General features: G+C 28.7%; 1 protein-coding gene across 1 annotated transcript in view; it reads right to left on the bottom strand.

Annotated features, from left to right (window-relative positions):
• Positions 1–19,620, bottom strand: part of LOC100214881 (protocadherin-23) — a 47,553-nt gene that overhangs the window by 15,689 nt on the left and 12,244 nt on the right. The window contains exons 6-8 of the mRNA XM_065801088.1: positions 15,415–15,566; positions 13,457–13,598; positions 9,641–9,775 (exon numbers count right to left, since the gene is read on the bottom strand). Coding sequence (XP_065657160.1) covers positions 9,641–9,775; positions 13,457–13,598; positions 15,415–15,566 — 429 coding nt within the window. The remainder of the gene's footprint in view (positions 1–9,640; positions 9,776–13,456; positions 13,599–15,414; positions 15,567–19,620) is intronic.

The raw sequence follows: 19,620 nt of genomic DNA, 5'->3' as shown, positions 1-19,620 counted from the left end.
TAAATACTATTATTTTAGTATTTGTATTTATTTTTTTCCTGTAATTATCAACAATATTTGGGTGCTTCATTTATTTATTTAATTAATACTCTAAAAATTAAAAATTATAAATTAAATTACAATTAAATTACAATTAAATAAAAATTTATGTTAAAATTACAATTAAATAAAAATTAATGTAAGTATTAACTAAATCCTCAAAATTCAATGTACTTTAAATGTACATTTTTGCTAATTGCACAATTTTGCTTAATGTACATACTTGCTAAATGTTCATTTTTTTAAAATGTACATCCTTGCTAAATATACATCCTTGCTAAATGTATATCCTTGCTAAATGTATATTTTTGCTAAATGTACATCCATTCTAAGGTACTTTTTTGCTAAATGTACATCCTTGCATATTTTTGCTAAAATTTTCAGTTAGAGTGAAGTTAGAGTAAAATGCATTTATACATTCCTACTTATCATTTCACATTCCAATTTATTATTTTACATTCTTATTTAAAATTTAACATTTCTATTTATTAAAGCCTGTATACTAAAATGTGAAATTAGTTTAACTCACATAATCTAATTAAACTCATACTCTGGTATGAAGCTTAAAACCAATCAAAAGTTCAATATAAAGTTATTATTTAGTTTTTTAGTTTAAAAGTAAAAGGGCTTTACACTGAAAATACCATACATGGCATAACATCCCAAAAACAAGACACTATAAAACTTGTGAACCAGTGAATTTAGTTTAAAATTTTATAGGCTTCCACCAAAAATTACTAAATATTGCAAAAACATTGCAGTTGACTTTCATTCAGAATTTTTGTTTCTGAGGCAAGTGCGCTACAACTGTGCGCCATCATCATTATCAACATTATAGCAGCCATGGCTGCTATAATGTTGATAATGATGATGTTGATGTTAATGATGTTAATGATGATTATCGTTATGATGGTGATGATAATGATGCTGATGATGAAGATGATTATGATGATGATGATGCTGATGATGTCGATGATGATGTTGATGATGATGATGATGGTTATGATGGTGATGATGATGAAAATGATAATGAAGATGATAATGATGATGTTGATGATAATGTGTTAATGATGATGTTGATGATGATGTTGTTGATAGTAGTGATAATGATGTCATCATCATCATCACCATCATCATCATCATTCATAATGATGCAATGCTTTCAAACTAAAATTTTTAAAATCAGATTTTGATTTGAAACTAAGTAAGGTAGAGAGGGAAATCTAAGTCTTTTTTTAGCTACTTTTGAGCAAAAAAAACATATAGCAAAACAATATTTTAAAGAAAACTTCTTAAAAAATCATGATTAGACACCATTCACAAACTACATCAAAAAATGTTTTTACATAATTTTTAAAGTTGTCTAAGGAGCAATGATTTGAGTTCAGTTCAATAGACCCACATTACCCTAACTGGTGGGGCAATATGGGTATGAAATGCATTTTAATCTTTTTTCAATAAAATATACCAACCTATAGTAATATATGACTGAAGTCATCGAGTATGTATTATATTATATATTTATATGTATATATTTATCGAGTATGTATTATTTAAATTATTTGATCAAAAGTTTAAACATAATAGTACTTCAATAGATGCTTTAAATACAAAAGAACTTGTTCAAAGTGCTAAGCTAGAAATACAAATATTTTTTTCTCTGTTTTCCAAAGAATGTAGAGCTCTCTCGTGATTCTCGTAGAGCTTTCTTGCTGTTCATTTTCTATAGTTTTTTTTTTTTTTTACAAATTTTCTAAATATATAGAACAAATCGCATGACAATTCTCTATATTGAATATATGATAAACTTGAAAGTTGAAGTACTTTATGTACAAGCATGATGAAATTATGTATAAGAAAGAATTTAAAGCAAAAGTTCAATTGAAAATTATCAAAAAATTTTTTGTGTTATGCATTAGAGATTCATCATCCTACAAAAATGACATGTTTACACAATAGAAATTCAATTTTTATATACTGATTTCAATAGAAAATATAATACCATTAGATTTTTAATGATCATCTAAATCCTTAGCATTAATGACTGCAGAAAAATCAACATAGTCATACTTCTAACTTTTACTTTCATTTTAAAGGTTTTTATTGTTTGTAAATTAATTGTTGTATAAGCATTAGATTTTTAATGATACAATACACATTGACATATAGACCCACATTATCCCACCCAGCAATGTTGTTTCTTTCAAAAAAAACTAATTATCTGGTAATTGCTCTTCCAGATAAAACATTTTCAATGGGTTAGACCCCATTTTTTAAATGTACATACCATTTTGAATAAAAAATATACTTAAGAATATGCCTAATAAGCTGATAATTAAAAAGAGAGCTGTTTTAACCACTTATAATATACAGAAAAAAAACACTTCTACCTAAATCTTCTTCTGAACAAATAATAAATGTTGATTTATTATTTTTTCAGAAGAATTACCCCACATTACACCATAAATCAACCCTTTTAAAAATTTCCCACCCTACCCTATAAATTTTAACACTTTTTTAACAGTTTCAGCTACTACCTCAGCACCTTTGTTTAAAAATTAAGAGTTGACTCACTTTGTTGCAAATTAAATTTATATTTAACAGTAAAATTAATTAATCATGGAATCAAGATCTTCTTAGCACATTAAAAAAAACATATCATTGCAAAAAGAATGGAGTTGTCCAATATGATTTGCTATCTGCATGAAGCTCTAAAAGATGGTAATAGAAATGCAAACCCAATAAATTAAAATTTTTCATGTGTATCAAAAAAAAAAATTTTTAATTCATAGTTGGTTGTTGTAAATCAGAAAGTATTTTCGATTCAAAGCACAACTTTTGAAGTCAAAAAAATCCTTGATTTTGAGGCGAATTTAAGACTAATAAAACAATTTCTGAGAATTTAAAAAAATTCTGAGATTTAAAAAAATTATACAAGGAAACAACCGGAACCTGCTGGAAACAACCAGAACCTGCTATTAACATTATCAAACTTTTAAAAAAGAAAGCAAAGATGAAGACATGCAAACAAATTATCTCTGACAGATTTATTATCTTTTTTTTTAACAATTTAACCAGCTACTGTTATTAAAATTGCTGAAGTTGCTGCTGGTTACTTGGTTACTTGCTAACTTTAATTCAAGAACAGTTTAAAAAAAAAAGAAAAATATTTGCACATTGCATCAGAAAATATTGTGAAAATGATTGAAAATTTTGATTTTTTGACTTATTGAAAAGATTAATCAAAAGAAATAAAATATTTTTTATATAAAAATTTTATATTTTTGTCACATAAGTTACAAATAAAGATAAGCAACTTGTTTAAGTAAGAGTTCCTAGGCCTTTTATTAATTTTAAAATTGACTGACTTTATGGTTATGACTTTATGGACATGACATGACTTATGGTTATGACTTTATGGACTTTAACTGACTTTATGGACAACTGACTGACTTTATGGTTAAACGCTGTCAAGAAGTTTTTGGTCAAGCCATCAACTTTGAAGATCAAAGAGTCCCAATTGGTATCTGTGAAAACTGTCAAGTAGGCCTTAGAAAAAGAGACAATGGCGAAGATGTTCAACTTCCCTCACTGCCTGACTAATAAAACATAAAGATTCATCCTGCAACAAAAAAATCACCATGTGATTGCATGATTTGTTATGTGGGAAAAGCCAAGTTTGGAAGACCTCAACCAATTGTTCCAATCAGTTGAGGTCTTCCAAACAACACAACCAGTCAGCTGAAAAAATAGCCAGTTGTTGAGAAATGTTGTTCAGTATGCTTTTCACTGATTGGAGGATTCCACATAATTGTATAAAAAGAATGCTTTGATAGAAGTTGCAGAAAAAAATACAAAAGCAGCAGAAAGAGGTGCTTCTGTGATAGCTAACAAGGTTCCTTCACTCTATGGCACTGTGCATCTTAGTCAAGGAATAGAAAGGCATCTTCCAGTTACTTTAGGTGAAAAATATTTTCTTTTTGTTATATATGCTAAATATGCTTTTGTTTAAGTGACTCTTTTATTACAATAAGAAAACTTTATAATATGAGAAACTGTGTTATGTTGATGAAAACTTTTTCTCCAGGGCTATCAAGGCAAATAGAACTTTTTCTATCAGCTAGATCCAACTAGAATGCAAAGTTTCAAACAGAGGGATGAACAAGTTTGCTTCAACACTTAACAAAAGTGTTGAAACAAGTTTTTCAAGTTTAAAGATTTTACAAAATGTTGACTTGCCTCAACAACTTACAGAAAAGCATGTTGCTTTTTAGCATTTCTATTCATTGACACATTCAGAAAGTTTGATGCAGTTGCTCAGCTTCCTTTAAAAATGTTCTTCAAGACACATCTTGATTGAAAACTTCAAGGATTCCTACTTCAAGCTTCTAAACACGAGTATCACTCCCAAAGCCCTTGCTGTCTTTTTTTATGTGATACAGTTTATCACAAGATCACCAGACCACAGATCACCACAACCACTCACTGGACACCTATTCAGAGCAAGCAACAGAATCACTCTATTGTGACTTCAACCATCATTGGCAACGGTTCAAAAGGCCCAGTAATCATCCAAACTACCCTAAGAATCTTCAAAACTGCTTGATTGATTACAACAGCAAACATTCCTTTTAACTTCTTTGTAGAGAATGTCATATATTATAACATATATGTAAGAAATTACCCTTCAAAATCAATTTTTAAAAACTATATTTAATAAGAGTAACCCTTTTTTAAGTTGCTTGATCTGTTAAGCTAAACCTGATTTTTTTTTTAAATTTCAGATGAAATTGAATGCTTTCTTGTTTGTTGTTGTTTCTAAGTTGTAAGTACACTGCGTATAGTATACTTATTATAGAATAAATATGTTATAAATGAATGTTATAGAATAAATGTTTTCAATAGAAAATGTAACTCATTTGTTCAGAGCAAATTTCAAAGCAACTTTTCTTTCAAGAACGATGATGAAAAATTTCAAAACCAACTCTGATGTATTCCTTCATACTTGTACTATCATACCCCCAAAGGTTTTTCTTGGGGAAAGTTCGAATTGAAAGTTATTTTGTGAAATAATGTGTATGTGTGTGTGTATATATATTATATATACACACATACACAAAGTTATGGCTTTTAAAATCTGACCACCAAATATGTTAGTGAAAAACTGATTTTGCACTGTTTAGTGTATGCATTTGTTACTAAAAAACAATTTAATTTAAGAAAATATTAAACTCTCTAATTTAAGACAAAAAAGATATATACAATCTGCTTCATTTCCTGCTGCCTTGTAGGATACGCCTTTTTAGGCAAAGGCTAGGAGATGCCAACTCCGATTTAAAACACCCCCTGCCTTGGGGCTCTTGGTTGAGCAAAGGCTAGAGATGGTGTCTCGATAAAAATACTCATCTTGGGCAGATGCTAAATGCACCCGGCTACTGTCTTGTAGAAGGCCTCCTAGGCAAAGACTTAAAGGGTAAACAGATTCTATCTGTTGACCAGCCTCGCACCCCTTCTTCATCTATTAGGCTGGCGCAGATGTGTTTTTAATACATTGTTTACAGTTTAGGATGTTGAATGCTGGATCTTCTTGTCTCAATGCATGGGTTTTGCTTGTGTCTCTGTTTTTATGACTAGGCAACTCATTCTATTATCTCCTAATGAGGGTACAGCTCTAAAACTCAGTTTTATGGTTCTGAGGCCGGCTGGTAGTCAGGTTTCCCAAACTCTGTGGTAGCTCTCAGAGAGGCTGATTCCATCAACAGCTGAAAAATATCAAAGTATTAACAGTGCTATGTTGCGCATGGATGGTGTCCCTGTTTGTACTTTTGGTGTGCATTGTAATGAGGTAATGAGGCAATTGCTTGGGTTATTAAACGGTGTTCTGAGTGCTATCTATGCTTTGAGTCAAGTTCTTCAATCTAATTTAAAAATGAATAAAGTACCAAAAACTATAAAACACAAAAAACCATCATCATCACCAAGTTCTCTAAACCTATCATTCACTAATATTTGGGGTCTTCGAAGTAACTTTTCTTCTGTTGAGACTTATCTCTTGCAAAGTTCACCAGACCTACTTGCTCTTTGTGAGACTAATTTGAGTTCGGCTGTCTCATCTTGCAATCTTAGTGTTGACGGTTATCTTCCTCTAATTCGTAAAGACTCCAATAGTCACATGCTTGGCCTAGGCATTTACATTCGTAATTCACCCATTTGTCGTGAAACTAGGTTTGAATCCACAGACTATTCTTTTATGTGCTTTCGTTTAGCACCACTTTACTCTATTGCCTTTCTCTTTGTTCTATATCGCTCTCCTTCATCTCAAGACTGCACTCTTTTTGATGTTATTTCTGATCATATTGACCAAGCCCTCTCTCTTTATCCATCAGCTAATTTAGTTGTTGTCGGTGACTTTAATGCTCACCACTCTGAATGGCTTGGCTCTAGTGTCAGTGATTCGGCAGGCATTAAAGCCCACAACTTTTGCCTTTCTCAATTCCTAACTCAAATAGTCAACTTTCCAACTCGCTTTCCAGACAACCCGAATCATTTATCTTCTCTACTCAACATATGTCTTGTTTCTGATCCTAGTCAGTGCTCAGTTTCTCCACATTCACCCTTAGGTGCTTCTGATCACAGTTTGATCTCTCTAAAACTAATCTCATTCTTCTTCATCACCTGAATTCCCCTATTATCGAACCTCTTACAACTACAGTAAAGCTGACTGGGATTCTTTCCGTGATTTTTTTTCGTGATGGCCCTTGGGTAGAAATCTTTCGTCTTCCTGTCGACAAATGTGCTTCATACATAACTTCGTGGATTCAGGCTGGCATGGAATCTTTTATTCCCTCTCGACGATTCAAGGTCAAGCCTCACTCTCCTCCATGGTTTTCCTCACACTGTGCTGCTGCGATTGCCAATCGAAACCGTTACTTCCACATTTATCAGCAAAACAATTCTCCAGAAAACAGACGTCTGTTTATTACTGCCAGAAACAATTGTAAAAAGGTTTTGTCTAATGCCAAAACCCGCTATTCTCAGGTCATGAAATCATGTATCTCATCTCAAAAATTAGGCTCTCGTGACTTCTGGAGGATCTTTAATAATATCAATAATAAGGGCAAATCTATAATTCCACCTCTGTTGTATGGTTCAGACTTTGTCACCTCACCTAAAGACAAAGCCGAATTGTTTGCTAAAAACTTTTCATCAATATCATCTCTTGATTCCACTAGTTGCATTATACCTGATATTGCCAACAAACAGGTTGATCCATTGCTTGACATTCATATCACTCCAGCATCTGTATCTAAAGTGATTTCCTGCATAGACTCTTCTACAGGTTGTGGCCCGGACAACATACCTGTTATTGTCTTGCAGAAGTGTTCTCCGGAGCTGTCATCTATACTCTCAAAACTATTCAACAAGTGCTTATCGGAGTCTTGCTTTCCAGCCTGCTGGAAAGCGGCATCTGTTATCCCTATCTTCAAAAATTCTGGAGAGCGATCTGATTCGTCTAACTACCGTCCCATTAGTCTTCTTCCTATCATAAGCAAGGTTTTTGAATCTTTAATTAACAAACACTTAATTTCTCATCTTGAATCTAATACCTTACTTTCTCACCATTAATATGTAATTTCGATCTTCTCGTTCTTCAACTGATTTGTTAACAGTAATAACTGACAGGTATTATCGTGCATTAGATAAAGGTGGAGAGGTTAAGGCCATCGCTCTCGACATTTCAAAAGCTTTTGATAAAGTTTGGCATGCTGGTCTTCTCCATAAGCTTTCTTCTTATGGTGTATCCGGTAACATCTTTAAGATCATCGAATCCTTCCTTTCCAATCGTAGCATAAAAGTTGTCCTCGATGGACAACACTCTTCTTCTTATTCTGTAACTTCAGGGGTTCCTCAAGGTTCTATCCTTGGCCCTATACTCTTTTTAATTTACATTAACGATCTTCCAGATATTCTCACATCTAAGGTGGCATTATTTGCTGATGATACTACCATTTATTCTTGTCGTGATAAGAAACCAACATCCTCTGATTGCTTGGAGGGGGCATTTGAGCTTGAAAAAGATCTCACTTCTGCTACAGCATGGGGCTCACAGTGGCTGGTGAACTTTATTTCAGATAAAACTCAATTTTTTTCAGCCAATCGTTATCGCAATAATTTAGATCTTTCTATATTTATGAACGGTGATGTACTCGATGAGTCACCTACTCTTCATCTTCTAGGATTAACTCTTACTTCCAATCTTTCTTGGAAACCATATATCAAATCAGTTGCTAAATTAGCATCTGCTAAGGTTGCATCTCTTTATCGAGCTCGTCACTTTCTTACTTCGGATTCTATTCTCTATCTCTATAAATCTCAAATCTGGTCTTGTATGGAATACTGTTGCCATATCTGGGCCGGATTTTCTAATGATGCCCTTTCTCTTTTAGACAAGGTGCAAAAACGCATTGCAAACACAGTTGGACCTGCTCTTGCAGCCTACCTCCAACCATTATCATATCGTCGTAATGTTGCTTCTCTTTCTCTTTTCTACAAATGCTTTAATGGGCACTGCTCTAAAGAGCTAGCGTCTCCTGTGCCATCTACTAAAATTCATTGTTGCATCATCTTTGTGTTACTTGTCATTCAATTAAGTCTCATCCTTTTTCTGTGACTGTTCCTAAGTGCTCCAAAATCGCTTATTTGTCTAGTTTTTTTCCTTGAACATCAGTTCTTTGGAATTTGCTTCCTTCATCTTGCTTTCCTGATTCATATAATTTGCAATCCTTTAAGTCGTCCATCAATCGTTATCTTGCTCTACAATCTTCATCTTTTCTCTTTCAGTATCTTCCAACTTTAATTAGTGGCTGCTTGCAGCCTTGTTGGAAGCGAAGATGTTTAAAATATATATATTTCATATATTTTATATAAATATATATATATATATATATATATATATATATATATATATATATATATATATATATATATATATAAAATATATATATATATATAAAATATATATATATATATATAAATATATAATATATATATATATATATATATATATATATATATATATATATATATATATATATATATATATATATATATATATATATATATATATATATATATATATATATATATCCTAAAAAACTATAAAAATAAATGAGTTAAAATAATATTTACATTAACTACCCTTTTTAAAAAAACAATTTAAAAATATAGCATAAGTAATCATTTCTAAAGAATTCTTTTTATAATAGTGTCAGCAAATTCCACAAATGTGTGAAAATTTACAGTAGTTAAGACATTTGCAACTTCCTGTAATTTAATTTTTGGTATAAATTGAAGTTTTATTAATTTGATCATCCATTTCTGATGAATCTTTGTTGATGAAACACAGTGTTAAATGGAAAAAATTTTTGTTAAGTGATTTTCTACTACTAATATAAATATATATATGTATATATATATATATATATATATATATATATATATATATATATATATATATATATATATATATATATATATATATATATCAAGTTTAATACTCAATTTTTCAAATATTTGAATTTAAAATTATTTTGAAAATTACCTGAAACTACTTTAAGGTTTATTTTTTGATTGCTGTTAACTGTTTTTACTGTAGCAATTGCAAGTAATGATGGAGACTGGGTGTTTTCTGAAATATAGATTGTGGTGGATGATAATGCTATAATAGATCTTGAATCTAAAATATACAAAAGCAGTTGAAGTTTTTAAAAGTCATAGCTGACAACAAATGAAACAACTACTAGAACTAGGGTAGAAAGAGGAATTTTTCTTTACTCTTTATCTCTAAAACACAAATGTTGACAAATAAAATGTTTCAAAGAACCATGTTGAGAACTACTGGGGTATAAGACTTATTAACTTATAGTATAATACTGAGGTTAAGACTTATTAACTTAAATGGTAACTATGGTAAAATAATTTTTAGTTAACATATTTAGAATATTTTGGAATACATGTCATATTTTTGAAATAATAATAACTGTGTGTAAGTGCTTTTATTTAAGAAGTATAAAAAAAAACCATGAATAAAAATTTCATATTTGATAAATTGAAGATTATAAAAATAAAATACTATTAAAATCTCTTTTTATTGAAAGAAATTTTAATTTGTAACAAGAGAATGTGCTTTCACATTTTTATTAAGGACAAATTTGTAACAAGAGAACGTGCTTTCACATTTTTATGTTTTAAAAACTCTGAAAAAATCAAACAGTTGCTATTTTGCTATTAGAAAAAAAAAAAAATTATCAATGCTAAATTAGCAAAAATTTATGTTTTTAATAAACTTTGCGAAAATTTAAAAATGTAAGCAGGAGGACAACAAATTATTTCAAATTACGCTTGTAATTTGAAAAATAAACTTTGAACAAACGAGCTTGAATATCAATTTTTTTGTTTTTTTATTATTTTTAAGGAAGAGAAAAAAAAAGTTGAAAGATTTATTTATTAATAAACCTTTGGATGACATTAATTCATCTAAGTTTGCAAAATATGACATCAAATCTGCAAAATGTCCTCTATATGTAAAAAAAAACATTTTTGGAAATAATTGAATAATAATGGTTAAATATATACTTAAGGGATAATATACTCAAATATGTAAATCTCTAATATATTTATACATACATACATATATACAAACATACACACACATACATACATATATAAATACATACTAGGGTGATTCCATTTTTTCCATCAAACATTGGTATACATACATACATTCATACATACATACATACATACATACATACATACATACATACATACATACATACATACATACATACATACTAGGACAATTCCATTTTTTCCATCAAACATTGGTATAGATGAGGAAAATTCTGTGAATAAAACTAAGAACAATGATGTAATTATTTTTTAATTAAAAATGTAAACTGATTATGGGAATGGTATTTTAGGTGTTATTTACATATTAAATATTAAAAGCTGAACAAACTATGTTTTTAGCACGCTGTGTGGAATGGTAAAATAATAAACTTTTTCATAAAGTCATTCTCGGTAACATTAAACTTGCAGATGACATTAAATTAAACCAGTAAATGTTTTCATTTTTTTTTTTCTGGGTAATTTCTGTGCCAGTTCCATCAACGAGAATATGATATATTACTTTTTTACAGAGGTTCATATCATATTTAAAAAATTTTTTGTATCATACTGTGAATATTATGAATTATATAGTGAATATTATGTAAGATTTTTTGTATTTTATTGAGTTTTTTTTTTTTTTTTAATAATTCACCTCCCCAAGGCCAAGAAGGCCACTACAGATGAGGAGGCTACTTGTGGTTATAACCCTCTCTCAACTCTTTAACTCCGAAATACGAACCTTGACGAACAAGTCCGCTGCGCGGAGAAACAAATTTGTCAAACTTTAACATAAACTCAAAATAGTATAAACTCACATGTTTTTTGTTACAAAAGAGATATATATTTCCACTCAGCTAAAATATAATCAAAATCAGAGTAACTTTGAATATTCAATTTTACCTAAAAATGTTTTTTTTTGCTGTCTTACCCAGACATTGCAATAATACATAATAAATAATAGACATCTTTTTACTGTAGTAATTAAGTAACTATTGTTAACATACTTTGATATTTTAATTTTTAATATTTATAATTTTGGCCAACATAGCAATTATCTTTATATTTTTAGCATTCAAAAATGTCAAAAAATGTTTGGGAATTGATTGTGGCACAATAAAAATATTTTACTAAATCCAATAACTTAAATTCTACTCTTCAAGAGGCAATTAGCAAAAATTAAATTGGAAAAAATGTTGATTGTTGAGGTTTCTAAATATTTTGAAGTACCCAAAACAACATTTTATAAATTAAAAAATAAACACTGTAAATCAATGGGCACTGTATTGTCTTTAGTATTGATTAGGAATATTATTTTAAAAATCACTTACTTTATATAAGTTTAAAAGAAATACCAATTGGTGTTTAATGACCTAAAAAGTTTTGTTAAAATATATGTGGATCATAACGGAAAAAACAAGACAATAGTTTAAATATGGCCAACCAAGTTGAAAATGGCAATAGCTTTATCTTGACAGATATCCATGACTGCAGGATTGTTGTATAAAATTATTTTTCAGTTTTTCAAAACCTAGAGAATGAAATAAATGGAGTAATTCCAGATAACATGTACAACATGGATTTAATGTGAAATATTGATGCTTAGCTCAATATTGGATTGGTTTTTTAGGAATTATGTCGATGTTTATCAAACAATTGGAGACAATGAGCAATATATTAAAGTTTTACATGTCTAAAAGTCATACAGTTCTTTCATTGGAACAAGTAAACAATTAAAATGAAAAAATAGAAATGTTAACAAAACCAAATAATTCATCCCAAGCAAATGATAAATTGATTGATAATTAAAAATCTTTAAACTGATGTTTTGTTTTTATTCGATTAATGCCATAAACTCTGTAAAGTTTACAGATTTACAGAGTTACAGAGTTTCTTAAAGTTTACTTTTTTACTATGCATTGATCTGATAGTTAGTCTCTTTTAGTGCCTCTATCAGACCCATATTTTATGGGTTACATCCAAAAGCATTTAAGCTTTTATATTTATATTAATTTTTTATATTTTAGCCAATTTTTGCAACATGCTATATTCAAGTGTGAAGTATATTTCAAAAATATACTTCAATATAACTATGTTTGCAAAATTATTCCCAATTTTGTCAGTTTTTAAATGCTGAAGCCTGAATCAGTTTTACATTTTTTTAAACTATTTTTTATAAAAATGTGTTTGGTTTTACATAAAATCTTCCACACCAATACTAATTTTTGTTTTCAAAAAATTTTGTCCAGTGGAACTGCCTTAATACATACATACATACATATATACATACATACATACATACATATATCTATGTGTGTGTGTATGTGTGTGTGTGTGTGTGTGTGTGTGTGTGTGTGTGTGTGTGTGTGTGTGTGTGTGTGTGTGTGTGTGTATGTGTGTGTGTGTGTGTGTACAACTAGGGGAGCATGTTTATATACACAACCCTCGGAATTAGGAAAAATGAGGTTGGCAATAATTTGCCGACCTCAATCTTTTTGAGGTCAGCATCAGGTTGGCAATAATTGTTTGATACAAAGGTGTGACCATAAAACATAGAAAGGAGGTCGGGAATTTTTTGTCGACCTCAAACGGCATTGCCGAATGCTGACCCTAATTCCAAGGGTTGTATACATATACACATGATCCCCTAGTTGACTTAATTTAAAAGTTAAATAATTTATGTAAAAAGTAAATTATGCCTAAATTAAAAAGTAATGATTTTAGACTAATCAACCATTTTATAAAATACCTGTATTTTGTACATGACTAAAAGGTGTAACTTCAACTCTTTTCCCCCTCTCCATGATACATTGATAAAACCCATTGTAAGTTTGATTAATAAAACTCAATGCAAGAACAGAAGTTCTGGAAAATTTACTCTCAAGTATCACCTACAATATTAAATATTTTTTTATTATTCTATTGTTAAAAGCGCTTTTGTATGTTTCCATATGAAATGCACAATAACTCTTGCTGAGTTAAAGTAACATATTATATTTATTAGTGCATAAAAATAACAATAATTAATAAAGTTAATTATAATAGTTATCATTGTAATTATTTCAAATTTTATTAAAACTATAATTTTAAATTTATGGTTTATATATATAAACTATATATATATATATATATATATATATATATATATATATATATATATATATATATATTATATATATATATATATATATGTATAGATCTATAGTTTGTTGGCTTTGGGAAGAGCGGAAGGAAAAAAGTGATTCTTACGCCAACATATACGTCACTTTTAATTACTTTTAACTTTCGTCCAACATTTCCGGACGAAAGTCAAAACCATTAATTTAATTACAAATTAATTGTTATATAAAAAAACCACAAAAACGCAAATTTAATTGACCGGAATGTTTTTAAAAACATTCTGAATGTTTTTAAAACATTCTGAATGTTTTTAACAATATAAACAATGTTTTTATTTTTATTTTTTTAAATAAAATGTTTTTATTTTTATTTTTTTACTGTAAATCAAGCGCGGAGTGTTGCTACATCGACTATCTTATAGCCTGACTCGCAAGGGAGTGCTGCTACATCGACTGACAAATAGCCTGACTCGCAAGGGAGTGCTGCTACATCGACTGACAAATAGCCTGACCCGCAAGGGAGTGCTGCTACATCGACTGAGGGTTTGGTTGGGGCAAGCAGTCTATCATTATAAAAAAAAAAAAATTCTGGTCTTGCATTTTAATTTTTACTTTTTGTCAACAAAATATGGAAAAAACTTTCGGACAACATCTAAGGGTTCTATATATATATATATATATATAAATATATATATATATATATAAATATATATATATATATATATATTTATATATATATATATATGTATATACAGACGTGATATATTATACAGGTGTGCGCGTGTGTTGGGGAGGGGGAGAGGATGTCATACTTTCCCCAAATAAAATAATTTTCAAGTTATAGTTAATTTTTTTAAGGAATATAGTTGGGCATTTTACACATTTGAGTCAGGTGATTTTTAGTTTTAAGAACTTTTTTTTTAAATATATATATAAAAAAAGAAAAGGATATTGGTATTTTTTTAAGGATTGGATCATCCCATATCCCTCCCCCCCCCCCCAACATTTTCTTATTTTAAAATTAATTCTCCACACCAAGCGTTCAAAATTAATTGAGTTTGTAATTTGACAGAACAATTATCTTAAATATGAATAATGGCAGCATTGCCAAAAAAATGTCTTTGTCATACTAATATGAGTTAAAATGATTTCAAATTTATTAAAAAGTAAAACAAATTAAATTAATGAAGTTTAGATATCTTTTCTGTTTACTTTTGAATTCATTTCTTTTTTATTTGAAATTTTTTTTTTCCTTATAAATTTGCCAAATCCAACTTTGGAAAATTTACGAAAGAGAGTTATTATTTATATAAAAAAATAATAACTCTCCTAAGATTTTAGTTTCATCAAATTACATTTAAAGTTATTTGGAGTAGTTTTCAACTAATCTGTTTATATTAAAGAAAACCAATATCACTTTACACACTATTTTGTATAGAGAAATTATTTTGTCGCATGTAGATGCATTAACTTACTGCATGTAGATGCATTAACTTTATAATGAATATATTAAACCTTTTAATAAAGCAATTGCAAAACATTAAAATAAATTAAAAAAATCTTTAAATAATTCAATTAAAAGACATACCTGACCATCTTTAATCCATTTAAAGTCACTTAGCAACAAACTAGAATGTGAACAATAAAACGTGTGGTTAGTTTGAAAGTTCAAATTTTTTCCATTGATGTTTGTTTTTATTCTTGTGTATTGAGAAAGTATGTCAAATGTCCCAGTTGATGCTAAAACAATATAAAATGTATAATTTTATTTACATTATTCATGTGTGTATTATCAAGAGTGTATTTAGTGAGTTCAAAATGTCACTGATCAGTGACATCACTAATCAATGACAAAAAGTGGAGTCATCAATGACTTCACTCTACAAAGCAGTATGCTGACAATAGGAAAAAAAAAACAAATTTTAACTAAGATTGAAACAAAAATCATTCAAGTATGTTAAAGATAGAGATAACAAAATCTTTTTTTTACATAACTTTTCATGTTCTAAAAATTTATGGGGAATACTTAAAACATTTTAGCCCACAAATGTTTTAAGTGTTTTAATAGGCCATGTTGACATAATAAAATTTGTATATAAATTTTTTTAATATAGATTTATATCATAGTGCACAAATATATTTAAGAGCATAATTTTAAAGAATATTTTTACGTCTATTTAAATTCCATTCAACCATAGATACAAGCATTGTATTTTCTGTAACTAACTAGTTTATTGTTTGAAAATAGGAACATATTTAATGAAACAGATTTGACTGACATTAGGCCAATGGGTTAGGATGTAAGGGATACTTTGCCAGCACATTTAATATTTTTTGTTAGACATTTGTTAACATAATTATGTAAACAATTATGCAAAAAAATAAATAATGATAAAAATTGAATTTTTGAGATGTTTTGATGGTTTTCTCAATATAACATAACGCGACATCTGACTGGTTTTGGTCAGATGCGTCACATTTATGTTTTAAAATAAATTACTTATTTAAACAATACAAATTTAAAGATTAGAAAAATAGCTTAGGAATCTAAGTTAAAAAAAAATTAATGTTACAAATTATTTTTGATAGCTATGAATATCGTTACCTTATTACACTTCATAGCTTGCTATACTTTACTATTTTTATCTACTTTAGTTAGTACTTCAATTTTACACAACGATAGTAAGATGCTTTGATTCAACAGCAAAAAGCAAAACACACACAAACACACAAAAAAAGTATTTCTGATTATTAAAATAATTATGAAAAATATTTTTCACCTTATCTAATTTATCTTTTGATTGACTGATAAGGTTGAACTGACATTAAAAAAAACTATTTTATAAACTATTTTATACCTTTTTTCTTTAAGTTTTTAAAAGTTTCTGCAAAGAAAAACAATTGCTTTAGTTAATTCAAGTTCTAATTTAATGTATTATTAATGAGAAGAGAAACTATTTAGGTAGACATAAAAACTGAAACTTCTGAATCTAAAAAAATCTACTTTCTCTAAAGTACTGATAATTAGCATAAACTTTGAGGTGTATAAAAATGTTTTGGGTAAATTAACTGGTAATGCTATAATTGATTTGTGTAAAGCATTCGGTTATGTTCATCAACTATTTTATTGCAGAACTATTTAAATTGATATATTAACATGCAGTAATTTGTTTATTAGGATTGCATTTTCAAGTTGCAACAAAAAATTAAGTTTAGAGTTTATACAATAATAACATATACAGAGCATGTGTAAATATATTCAAAGAATCAACAGTTTCTCTACTCCATCTCTGATTTAAATTTAGTTACTTAAGTAGTAACTAAAAAAAAATTAATTGAATTTGTCAAAAACGCATAAATAAAGAAATTTAAAAACTTTAAATAAATTTATTCAAGATAACAAAGCTATAAGAATACTTTTTTTAAAAATTAAAATAAATATTAAAATAACTTTTAAACAAGCAAACGTTCTCAGAATCACGCAGAAGTCACGATAAGAAATACAGTAGAGAACAAACCAAGTTTATACCGAGACACAAATTCATTATAAACAGAACAGCAAATTTATGGAACACTTTGCCATTGGAAATTGTCAATTCAACAAATGTAAACAATTTCAAGAACAAATTAGACATATATTTAGCATCAAATATTAACTTAAAAACTATTTTTGTTTAAATTGTTCTCGTTCTTAAAGATTGTTGTATATTATCAAAAGCTGTCAAAGTGAGTTTTTAACTGACTCGCTGTTAATGCAGCTACAGTTTAACTACAACTACTAATGATAATTAAACAAAAATAAATACAAAATAAAAATCCCCTAGATTGCCACAATAAAACACACTGAATGCCTGATTTAAAATCTCCCAACAGGGTAATTCCATGTCAAATGACCCAGATCATGTAACCATACATCTCAGATTTTGCTGAATTTTATAAAGTTGAGAGTGCTTAGTAAAATTAGAATTCCTTGAAAATTTTAGCCTCTGGCTCCAAGAAGATCCTAAAATATGACCGTTTTACTTTTAGCAGAATTTGGCCAGGCCTCTCTTGTCTCCTCAGAGTTGCAACATTTGTTTGGAGGTTTCAAGTAACATAATTTTAAAAATATTTGATTTTTTTTCTTAAAAACATGGAAGTGGCTATTTTTGGGAGTGGCAAATCAAATGAAATGATCAGAAGTGTTAAAAACTATTATTAAGTATTTGTAATTATCAATTTTAATAAATTTTAGCAATTTTTATATACCTGCTTTTAATGTTCAAGAAACCCATGTGGCTTTGATGATATCAAAAAAACAAAAACAAAAAAAAACAATACATATTAATTTATATTCATTGATCTTTTAAAAAATAAAAAGATTTTGATCTGCAAGTATATGGATTTGCTTATATTATTAACGGGGCAGTCCCCACTTTTTTGTAGCAGAATATTGTGATTAATTTTTCACTACCTTCCAGACTAGCTTGAAATTTTGGCACTTTTGTAGTGCCAATGAATGTGCATGTTAAAATTGTTTTCAGGGCCCTAATACATTAGAGGGAAACTGGGGTAAGTGCCCTGCTTTCTTGTTGTGCAACCATGTGATACATTTTTCACTACCTCCCAGACAAAGTGGAGCTCTAAAACTTTAAGCATTTTGTGTAGTCCTGATGAACGCAAGTTAAAATTGTTTCTAAGGGCAGATGACCAGAGTGTCCATGGCCTGGGGCACTTTATTTTTTTTGCATTTTCAATAATGTAATAATAACTTTGAAAATATTGTCTTCAAAAAATTTTTTGGTTTGTACTTGTTCTTGTTTATTGCCTGATAACATCAATTTGTATAGTTCAATTGTTGTTGTCTGAAAGATCAATGTTGTTCTGTCTGTTTTCTTTTTAATTCAAGTCATTTTAGATGGATGACTTTTTTTAATCCATGTACTTAATTTAAATCCATAAAACCGAAGAGAGCAAATAAAAATATAAAACATTATCTTTACTTTATTGAAAATACAAAAAAAAAATTAGTGGGGCATGGCTCCAGTGCTTCAACCCTCTTCTGCCCTGGAAACAATTTTAATACATGTTTAGGACTACACAAATGCTGAAATTTTTAGAGCTCTAGCTTGTCTGGGAGGTAGTAAAAAATCTATTACAAGATTCCACTACAAAAAAAGTAGGGCTCATTACCCATATTTTAAAGTTATGTAACTTGAAACGCCTAAATAAACATTGCAATTCTGAGGGAACAAGAAGGGCCTGACTAACATCTATTAAAAATAAAATGGTCATATTTCAGGATCTACTTGGAGCCAGAGCCTAAAATTTTCAAGGAATTCTTATTTTACTAAGTATTCTCAACTGTATGAAAATCAGTAAAATCTGAGATATTGAGTGACATTTTTAAAATTTTCTGGGTCATTTGACATGGAATTACCCCAAAACCAGTTTTTTTTCTTTTAAAATAATATATTGGTTAAATAAACTAAATGTATTAAGAACCCCTATAGAAATGAATCAAATTAAATATCAAATATTTAAATTTTAGACAAAAAAGGGAGGAACCATGCATGCTAAACTTTATCGACATATTTTGCGTAATTTTAAGAGAAAAAAATGCATCACAAGTCATTGCCTAATTTTTACTCTGTACTATGTGTATTCCCATAATAATGTATTAAAATATGTTTGTACATAATTCTCTAAAACAAATTACATAGCAAAAAATAAAAACAACTAACTTTGAAAAAATTTACTAAATGCATTTAATATTAAAAATAGTTATATACATTCTCCATGATAATATTAATCA

Source organism: Hydra vulgaris, chromosome 07, assembly GCF_038396675.1.
Source record: "Hydra vulgaris chromosome 07, alternate assembly HydraT2T_AEP".
Lineage (NCBI taxonomy): Eukaryota > Metazoa > Cnidaria > Hydrozoa > Anthoathecata > Hydridae > Hydra > Hydra vulgaris.
Note: the sequence above shows the minus strand (reverse complement) of the source record. Positions and strands in the feature narration are given on the sequence as shown.